The 10863-nt window shown below is 37.9% G+C and overlaps 1 protein-coding gene across 1 annotated transcript in view; it reads right to left on the bottom strand.

The window, feature by feature from the left end:
- Window positions 1-72: 72 nt before the first annotated feature.
- The window catches only part of LOC107096797 (zinc transporter ZIP8-like), a 13710-nt gene continuing 2919 nt past the window's right edge, over window positions 73-10863 (bottom strand). Inside the window, exons 3-8 of the mRNA XM_015393613.1 lie at window positions 7326-7495; window positions 7051-7173; window positions 6234-6404; window positions 3910-4117; window positions 1724-1908; window positions 73-969 (exon numbers count right to left, since the gene is read on the bottom strand). Of these exons, the coding sequence (XP_015249099.1) occupies window positions 823-969; window positions 1724-1908; window positions 3910-4117; window positions 6234-6404; window positions 7051-7173; window positions 7326-7495 (1004 nt within the window). The 3' untranslated portion in view covers window positions 73-822. The remainder of the gene's footprint in view (window positions 970-1723; window positions 1909-3909; window positions 4118-6233; window positions 6405-7050; window positions 7174-7325; window positions 7496-10863) is intronic.

The following is a 10863-nucleotide window of genomic DNA, read 5'->3' on the forward strand; positions in this document are numbered from 1 at the left end:
AGTTGGGTTAAGTTTAAAAAAAAAAAACTTTATTAATCTTATTAGTGATAAAATATGTGATAGTAGTAAACAAAATTAACATTATTTATCTTCAAGTAATGACTTTAAATAAATAATTTTTACAGCATATTAATACAGTTATCAATTATGTTTTATAGGAAAAGGGAAAAAAAGCCCATTAAATGTTTGTGGAAACAGTCTCGTTGCCAGTAACTCTGAACTGCTGCAAAGATGAGATTAATCTGCATGTTGGGAAGAAACTTCCTCCTGCCCCATTTTCCTGTGTGCAAAAACAACTTTTCAATACAATGATATACATTTAAACACAGCATGTGCGCTCCAGGTTTGCAATATTTAGCGTGTCGGAGTTTTAGCAGGCAACTCCTAGAGGTTTACTTTTTAATTCAAGGTGACTGAAAAGAATAATAAAAATAAAATAAAAAAATACATAAAATGTTTAAGAATGGAGTTCACAGCTTTACAGAACTGTCTGAGGGGTGTGAGGCATAGATATCATTTGTTTTTCATTAAAAATTATGTTACACCCATTTAGAAAATACATATGAAACATTTCACATTTGAAGACTAAAAATAATTTATTGTTCCTTTAAGATGTCAGTAATTGTATACATGTTGATTGCATAAAAATGCCCTTCTTGTTGAGTAAACATTTCACTAAATTGATAGTCCAAAATATAAAAGCCTACTTTTTTTTGTCCCATATAACACTTGGTTTTGTACAAAACATTTTCTTTACATTCATCTTCAGCCCAGCCTGTGTGAGCAGAAACAAAGGCAACAGATGAGCATTTCTTTTCCTTTCTATCCAAGGTTTATGTCCTTTGCATACAATGTAATCAGTAGGATGATGGCGAAGCCGGTAAGCAGTCCAGCATTCTGGATCAGAAAGAAGATGATCTTGCTAGAAGTTTTCCGTTGATCCCTGACTATACTGTCCATTTCTGGAAACTGAAATAGAAGATAAGATACAGTTAATGTTATAGGTCAAAATTTTAGCTTTGTCTAAAACTTTTTCTTTAGTTATCAACAAGCCTCCTTAGAAGACATGGTATAACGGATATATTGTAGCTGATTCATAATTTTACCCTTTTTCTCAGGACTGCACATTTATGATCTTTTCAACAATACTTTACAATTTTATGAGTCTAAAATTTAAAACAAATACTTGTTATCAAAGGGAACCCCTTCCAGCAGAGATGCATTCTTAATACATCTTTATGCAGTTTAAAATGAACATGTTTTTGCTTATGACCTCATGTAGTTCAAAAATTCCTCCACTAGGGAGCAGCATTACAACCTTTACACATGCACATTATGGACATTAGGTCCTGTTTAGCTTTCTGATAAACTCTTGTCTATTTCAAAGAAATACTTGGGTAATACTTCTTTCTAATGTTGCCTACCTGTTCTGAGTAATAACACTTTAAACTCCCTGAGCTGCTAGAGGTAGAAAAGCTAAGTCTTTAGCTTGTATATGTTGCAATGGGGATCCTAGAACAAACTAATGAGCAGGATGTGTTGCAAGAATTCTCAGAGATAAAACAGCTGCCCAAGTAAAACTTAAAAAAAGTACTAAGTTAAAACAACAAGCTTAAATCAGTCTTCTGTAGAAATCACTTAACTAAAGTGGCATTCAAAGTAACATGCAAAAGTTGTTTAATGTTGCCCTTCTGTACATTCAGACATGCATAGACCAACCCACCATGTCTGCTAGTGCAATATACAGGAACATTCCTCCCGCGATGGCAAAGATAGCATTTGGGGCAAAGCTGCTTCCAAGCAGGATTCCAAACACAAGGCCGACATAACACGACATTGCTGACAGCAGGTTGAAGAAAATGGCCTGCGGGACGCTCATTCCAGCATTCAGCAGGATAACAAAGTCACCTGCAGAGAAGGAGACATGGATTTAAAACCGACTGCATAACGCATAGTTCTTCTGAAATCAACCAAGCTATCAGCTATATTGCATTGTAAAAAAGCCTGCAAAAATAACCAATTGAACTAAGCGCAGTACCCTGTAAAAATATTCACATGCTGGAGTTCTCTCAAAATTTTTCACCATAAAACTGAATGTACACAAAATGTTGAATAAAAATACATTTCTTTTTAACAAGTCTTGGCACAGTCTCTTAAATTGCCTTAGGGATGGATTTTGATGCGGCACATGAATGTCCCTTCAATTTAAACCAGTCCATTGAAGCTCTGGTTTTAAGGTAATTGTCCTACTAGGAAGTGGAGGTATGTAACTGTATATGTTTTCTTCCTCTGATCATTTAAAGAGTCTTCAGTGCAGAATAGCATATACAGCCTGATGCTGGCACCACCGTATACCCTAAGCCTGAGGTGTGCAGGTTTACCCCAAACATGTGATTATTTCTCACTGTCCAGAAAGCTCAGTTTTAGTCTCCCATACTTTGCTTCTTGCAAACTGGGCTAAGACAACGATGGCTTTGTTCTTGTCACCCACAAAGGGACAATTTCAACGGGCCACCGCTAAGGTCTTAGTTAAGTTTGACGGACATACTATCTCCATGGATACAATGTCGGCAGCTTATATTCCACACAGCTTTTCCAACTGTAATTATTATTCTGGCTGACTCTGAGGGTGAAGGATAGCACTCCCAAAGTCTGTGTAAAGAGAAGTGGACATGTGTACCTTTGAGTAACAAGTTAGAGGATGGTCACAGAAAGCTCAATAAGCCCTGCAAGGTTGTTTTGAGGGTATAAACTGGGATTGAGTGGGCTATTGCCCCATTTACACTAGCCCTCTCAAATATTACGTGCCGAGTTCAGACTATTAACACATCATGCTAGCACGGCGCCTCGTCTCGTATCGGCAGTCCACGACTACTGCAGCTCTGAAGGCCTGAATTACGCAAACAAAACAGTGGCCCATAACAATCAGGAACTTATTGCCTGAATAGAGTCCTCCGCCCAGATTTCATTGAGAGCCTTGGTCTCGACATCATTCCAGGTTGCACCGCGCTCCTTTGATGTCATTTATTCTTAAAAGGCTGAGAAGAAGCTCGTCTTGCGAACAGGTGAAAAGATCTATAAATTGCAACGCCGGACACGGCAGAAAACCCGCGTAATTAGTCAGCTGACAGTAAATAGCTCATTGTTATCAATTACCAAGCCACAGATGAACCGTGCTTAGCCTTACTGCTGAACTAGTTCTAGATTTAATGCGGTTTGATTGTGTCTGGCATGGTCCAGTTCAGTTGCCTTCCATTTATACTCAACAGTAACCACCATCCCAACCCCAATAATATACCAGGGATCACCAATGATCTTAAGGAACTAGTAAACAAATAAAAAAGAGCCTTCAGAAAGCTGGGTAGGGAATGATCGAGGTATATAAAGAGGCAACTCAAGGTCAATAAACTAAATACTTCCCAACAGTTTGTACAATGTATTAATTGTGTTTATACTTATTGGCCAAACAACAACATGTCCCTAGATATTTTTATTAGCAAGCATTCATCAGTGGGAGTGTCGCTCCCTCCCACATTCTTCTGAGTAGATGCTAGTTTTCTTGGGTGTGGAAAATCAGAACGTCATTTGGCCGCATGGACCTCGCAAATGCGTCAAAAATAAATCAGGCATAACACTTGTCCTGTAGACAGATCCTTCCAGCTGAGCTGTAGATCTCTGCAGCTCCTTCAGAGTAACCATGTTTGCTTCTCTTGTCTGGCTTGTCAGTTTGCGTGACCATGTGTGTTTAGATGATGGACTGAATGCACAGTCACTATAGGAAATTAAGTGAACTACAGCACATTATTTATATTTTCCTTGGTTAAAAACCAAAGAAAATTATCTATTGTCTTTCTTCAGCTTTGTAATGGTCAAACATATATAGTCCCAAAAAAACATCTTGCCACTCACCCAGCTCATGGGGAAACTCCTCACAGACGATGGCGGTGGAGGTACTGAACCCTGTCAGAATAGAAACAGTGAACGAAGCCCCAATGGCCAGACCGTCAATGAAGTTGTGCACAGCGTCACTCAGTGATATCATCCAGGCCACAGTCTTGATACTGGTGATGCGCTTCCCACGCAGCCAGTGGCACATCACATCAGACCCCTGGGTGTCCTGGAAGCGTGACATGCAGGTTAAAGGCATGCAGCCAGTGCTAGTGTTTGGTTAGATCAAAGCAAACATATGGAATCAATGGGAAAGCCAGCATGTCAAAGTAAACTTTAGCACACTAAAGTTTACTTTGACCAGAAAATAAAGAACACGGTCAAACAATGCCTTCCAAGGAGCCGAATGTCGCCTGTTGCTGCTTTTCTTCTGCCATTAGAACAAGTTATAGAGAACACCTTTACTATCCAATAAGGCAGCAGATCTCTTTAGCTGGAAACATAATGGCTCAAATTTTGTAAGCAGGAAGTCAGAGAACGCACAGACACAAACAGATTTATTGACATTTAGTTTAAAGTCCCTCTGAAGAGACAAAAAGGAGCTTATGTCAGCCTTGGACAAACAAGGGACTCTTTGTAAAAAAAAAAAGTCAGACAGTGGCTCTCTTTACCATGATGGGGGGATTGGATTCCTACAGCTTAACTTTTCTAATCAGTTTTCTCATTTACACTTGTGTTTATTCAGCTTTTCCATGCCCTTTCAAACAATGTGATAATCAAAAAATTATTGTTACATATTAACATATCTAACCTGCAGTTATCAGTGACAGCAGCTCAAAATATGACTTGCTCTTAGAAATGGGGCCTGTGACTGTTATCAAGGTATGCCAATGTTCAAACTGCTGAGGTTTCTAATCTGAGGTCATAAATTACATGTAGGTAAAAAATGGCAGAAAGGTTATTAGGGTCAAATACAACTAACGAAATGATAAAATCTAGAATAGAATTAAACATAACTGAAACTGTAATAAGGGTTTACAAAACTAATTAAACCCAACTGAATCTTAAGAGAATGTATTTGTTTTTATTTGTCTTGATCAAAATACATTAACATGGGGTCTAGTTTCTAGTTGCAGCAGTCTATCCTTATTCTTTATTTCTGTTGTATAGTATTTAATTTTATAGTCTTTTCCGAGGTAAGTAGAAGGCAAAATAAATTGCATCAAAGACTGACACTAAAATTTAAGCTAATAAAAACTGAACTCAAACTACGCTTTTTCAAAACATAGAAGTGAAACTAAACTAGCTAACAAATACTGAAATTAAGTTAAAACTAAAATATCATTATAAATAATAAGACAAAATCAAGTAAAAATAAGAACCAATAAAAATTAACAAAACAATTTAACCCTTGAATGCCAGTATTAAATAATTGAATTTAGGTCTTCTAATTCATTTCACATCTTTATAAAAATCCAGCACCTGGGCAAGCAGAGCAGGAGCTCTGTAAGGTGTAAAATTTCCTCCCAATGAAATATCCCACAGTAAAACAATGGTGATAGATCTCAAGCATTTAGGAAAGACAGAATCTCAGCCATGAAACGGTAGCCATCTTTAAATCATACACTTGGTCAACATATGCTCGGGTAAAAACGATGCTTTGGTCACTAAATTTCACATTTAGGTCTTCACCTTCGTGTGACCTTCACATAAGATGGAGAAGAGTTTGTAGGATGTTCACAGAATGGGTTAAAACAACTGGATGGAAAGAGCAGTGGAGATGAGTTCCCCGCAGGAACAGATCCTCTCCATCTGCTGCAAAGTTTGGAAGAGGGTCAATTTTGTTTTTTGTGGGTTGATTTTAGCCCAGTTGCTCCAATACACAGAAACCGTAATGTTCCAGCATACTGAGGCATCTTAAACCATTTCAAAATGCGTGGGAACAGTTTGAGCCTGTTCAAACATGACTGCAGCAGTGCATTAAAAAACAAATTCGCTGAGACATGAAGGAGTGAGCTAGAAATAAAGAAACCTGACTGGGCAACCTACATACCCCTTTGGGATCATTTGGAGCAGAGACTGTGCTCCAAGACCTTCTTATACAACAATATAATAGTATCTAACTTAATAAATGTAGTTCAAGAAGGGGTTAAATCTCCAGTTTAATATAGGCCATATAGGACTAAATGGGGGAAAACAACAAACGAATGTTACAGATAATAGAACTTAAATACCTCTTTTAACACTAAAAGTCTTTATCCAGACATTTCTAAATCCTGCTTTGCACCTGTTAAACTGTTTTTGTTGCTTTTGAGAAAAAAAATTGCACGGATGTAAGATGGTACCTGAGAGGGTGCCACATTTGTATGAGAGGTCTCAATGGCCGGGCTGCTGTCATTTACAGCAACAGTGGCGATGCTGGTCAAAACCACAGAGTCCTTTTTCTCCCAAGCATCTCCATTCTGGATGCTGTTTTCCTGATGAGGGTCTGCAGGAGTGAAGTGGCTGTGGCCGTGCTTCAAAGACACACAAAAGCACGTGATGAGAAAAAGAGTTACAGCAAAAATAACAAAAACATCTATTCACAAATGGAGAGATAGCACGCTCGTTTTACCAATAAGCATTCAATAAATGAGACTGCAAGAGGAGCCCATCATTTTAGCTTAGTGTGAAAATCAGGTTAAAAATTACAAGTATCAAGAGGGTTTAAACTCTAAGTTGCTTTATGAGGGCAGAATAAAAAGAAGGGACCTTAATAACCCTATTATTTGTAGAGTAAGAGGTCAAAGGGCTTTTTCTTTCTAATTATGGTCTTTCCTTGATCACAGAGATAACATATTATCAGTGAGTAAAGCCTGTCAGGTGTGGCAGTGGAATGTTTTTCACAGCAGTTTTCTATCAAGCACGTGTAACCTGGAGATAAACCATCCATTTTTATGACCTTAGGTCAGTAGTGAGTGTATTAAGAGGCCGGAATCTAGGTTACTCTGAGTGGAAAGAGTTATTCAGGATCAAAGTAGGTGCAACTTAGCATTGGAGAGCTAGACAGGTGTCAAATAAATACAAGATAAAAACCTGAGGCCCATTAAGGAGACAATTATCTCTTATAAAAAAAAATCAAGGATAAATGAGCAATAAAGCATTTTGAACTCTGTAGCTTACCTCATGGTCAATCCTGAGAACTATTTTCAGTATCTTTTCCACGAAAAATAAAAGGTAAAATCCTCCAAATATGCCAACTGCTTTTGCCACATAGTTGTCTTCTTTGGGATCAAAACCCAGAGCCTGTGAACAACAACAACAACAAAAAAAATATAGATTTTAATTTTTTTTTTAATGTATGTTTTTCACTTTATTCATTATTTGTATTCAGGTATGTATTTGAATTTTGAATTTCTTGACCAGATTAAAAATGAAATATCAGCACGTTATCAGACCTCTGGTATGAGCTGAAGTACGGCGTTGGAGAAGAGAGTCCCGATGGCCAGGCCGATAAAGTAAGTCAGCACTTTGGGGAAATACGACTTCTTGGTGAAGGGGATCAGCAGCAGGCCGAGAAGAGACGCCAGGTTGATTATGGTGACAGCCAGAAACCCATAGCCCCACACTGCCACAAGAAAAACATCAGTTTTAGAGCATTTCAGAGCAGCACATTACCATAACAGTCACGTTTTTGGAGCATTAAAGGAAGCCGGAGAACCTGGGGAGAACCCACACATGTAGGGGAGAACATATAGAATATCCTCAGGTTACATCTAGTAACTATGTGGAGATCAACATCAGTTTCAAGCACCACAATATTTTTTTACTGAAATAAAAATCCTATAGATCACAATTTAAAAGTTTTTATCTTCCATTGTGTTTGACGACTCTTTTTCCTGCTTTTAGTGAAGATGTACTCTAGATTTATTTTTTATTTCCCCATAAAGATTCAACATTACAGCTGCTTTGTCCCTGCTGCCCTCTGGGAAGAGGCTTCGCAGCATTGGATGCAGGTCCAGCAGATTCCAAAACAGCTTCTTCTCCACCACCATCAGACAGCTGAACATTTGTAAAAACTCTAATCATCTCACAGTCTCTGCATCACACAGACAACACCAAACCAAAAATACTGCATAATTGCACTATACATATATTTAATGCTGACGTTCCATGTCCCTACAGCCAGAAGCTGCGAGTCGTTGCTCCTCCACGTCGAAAGGAGCCAGCTGAGGCACCATGTTTTTTCTCCCACACTGTTTCCATTTGATCACTGCTGCACTTTAAGGAATGGAAATGTCATGAAAGCTGTTCAAATTGAAAAAAATGACAATAAAAATTGCTTTAGTCTAAGTATAAGCTGATTTTCCCTCCTTTCATCTGCAACCTGCTTCATTTAAGTTAATAAGTTATTTAAGATAAGTATTTTTTTCTTAAAATAAGTGCATTTTTTTTCTTGAATTATGAAGATAAAAGATACATTTTGCCAATTCAAGTGCATTTTATCCTAATATCTTATTCTAAGAGTAAAAAACAAATTTCATTTGCAGATCGTCTATTTTACCTACTAAAATTAAGGGTAAATAAACTTAATTTAAGAGATTGTTTTTCCAGTGCAGTAGGTTGCTTGCAATCTGCAGAGCTGTCCAGATTGTATTTTGAACTTGTTGCCTGTTTGTCCAAATTTAGTTTCCACCAAAATATCTTAGTCTGGAGCCCCATAAGGAGTTGGCTCAAAGTTAGCTGATTTCAGCATCAGTGAAAAGCTTTATAGTCTTTTGAAAAATGTAAACCTTGGCACTGGCCAAGTTAGTTGTGTTAATTGCAAGTATATCATTCTATATTAGTTTGAAAAGATGTATGAAGAAACTGGGTCTTATCAGAGCAAAACCCACCTCACCTTCACCAAGCACACAGGAAACAACAGAAAACCCACAGCAGTGTGAGAACAAGAGTCACCTCAGGCTGGCAAAGCCTTTTAAATATATATACCGGTATATAAAAAATAGAAATGGAACTTTATTGATTTCATAATGTAGAAATTAACTCTCTGCATCTAACCCATGCCCTTGGGGAGCAGTGGGCTGCCACTGTGTGGCGACCAGGGAGCAGTGTAGGGGTTAAGGGTCTTGCTCAGAGACCCAGAGTGGCAGGCTGTGGGGATCAACCAGGTACTTACAACCTTTTCAGAGCATAAGCGCACAGCTCTAACCACTAGGCCAACACTCCCCTCAACTACAGAGCATCTGACAACAGGTTATAAGTACTAAGCCTTGATTTATTGACTCAAATCTTGCTTTGTCCTCTCTTTGAAATTAAATTTAAACAGGTTCAATGAATACTATTTATTTGGAGAGGAAGGAAGTTACAGCTCGCTGTAACTGTGTCAGCAGCTCAGAGGGGAGCTGCGGTGTGTCATTGACTGCATCAGTCAGGTCTAAGGAGGTGAAGTTCATGATTACATCACAATCAACAACTGGCTTTAATGGAGACAGCAGTGGTGTAACCGGACGATTTTCATAAGGGTGACCAGGCAGGGACTAGTATCATTAACAGATTGCTGCTAGACCCAATTCAGGGTTAATTTTGCACTGTACATACGGGTAAATGAATGAGGACATCTATTTTTTCCAGATAAATCAAGACAAACTAGATTTTTCAAAATCCGTGCAAAGAAATACACATATTTATACATGCATGCTGTCTAAATGAAAGGTATATAGCAAATGTCATCTAATTCAACATGCCAGTTCTTGTAACATGTTCACCCAAAGTCAATCTGCATGCTCTAGCTGCACATTCGCCCTTCTGGTCTTTATGTATCTAGTTAGCTTTGGTTTCAGCCATTCATTAGAGCTCCACTTATCTCACTGTACACTTTAAAAACATCCCAGAGTCACAAAAAGAAAATGGTCTTACAAGTTTATGAGAAGTTAAGGAAAGTCTCAGAGGAAATTGAAAAGACTAGAGTGTATTTGAGAGATTCTTTCACGCAATGGTGGTAGGTGGAATGGTCTTGTAGTAATTAAAAAAGTTACTTAGGCATTTCTTAAATAAATTTCCAGAAAATCTGTCTGCTGTATCATAATATTAATATATGCATACATGAAAACATACACTAAATTAGTTTAGCTGTTATTAATCTTCAGTTACATAGAAGACTGCTAGATGACTTGCAGAGACACTTTGCCTCCTCCCCAATTAAACACAGAAACTAGTTCTAAAAGAACATGAATTAATTTTTCCTTTAATGACAATTATAGTGTATATTTATGTTAATAGTTAACGTTCTGTTGTCAGCTATTGGCTAAAATACAAACCGTTAAATTTATTAGTTAGGACGTTCTGCCTGCTACCAGTCCGTTTGACTGCTTGTTTCCAAAGGTGATGAATTACGTCTATGTGGAAAAAACAAATCAGCTGGTAGGGGGGGCTACAGGGATGGCCAATGATTGGGTAATGGTGGCCGTTGCCACCCCAGGCCCCCCATCTATTTTCACCACTGGGGGACTAGACATACTCAGATGAGGGAGGCTAATATTTGAAATCTGAAAGAAAAAAAAATGGATAAACTAGATTTTTTTATATGATTAAAATATAGCTTAGATATGTCTCTAATGATTTAAGTGACTATCTAATCATGATGTCTTATACTAACTCTGCCTCTCTAACCACAAACCAACTCTTACTCCTATCATCTTGATAAGGTTTCCTTCCAGGACGGTCTGTATCTAGCTTAGTTCTTCTTACCATCAACTCTAAACACATGATGCTGCCACCACCATGTTTCACAGTGATGATGAGATGCAGGTTACATTTTTCTGTTGTAAAACCACATTCCGCGCCAAAAAATATTATCATATCATATAATCTCTTTTTACCAGTCTGGTCCCTTTGACCCGTCTGCTTTAGTCTGTATTGATCTTCACAGAGACTGAATTACAAACTGATGAACTGATAATCATTACAAGACTTGTGAGGATTTCATTTTGCAAG

The sequence above is a fragment of the Cyprinodon variegatus genome, unplaced genomic scaffold (genome assembly GCF_000732505.1).
Source record: "Cyprinodon variegatus isolate N-32 unplaced genomic scaffold, C_variegatus-1.0 Scaffold650, whole genome shotgun sequence".
Classification (NCBI taxonomy): domain Eukaryota; kingdom Metazoa; phylum Chordata; class Actinopteri; order Cyprinodontiformes; family Cyprinodontidae; genus Cyprinodon; species Cyprinodon variegatus.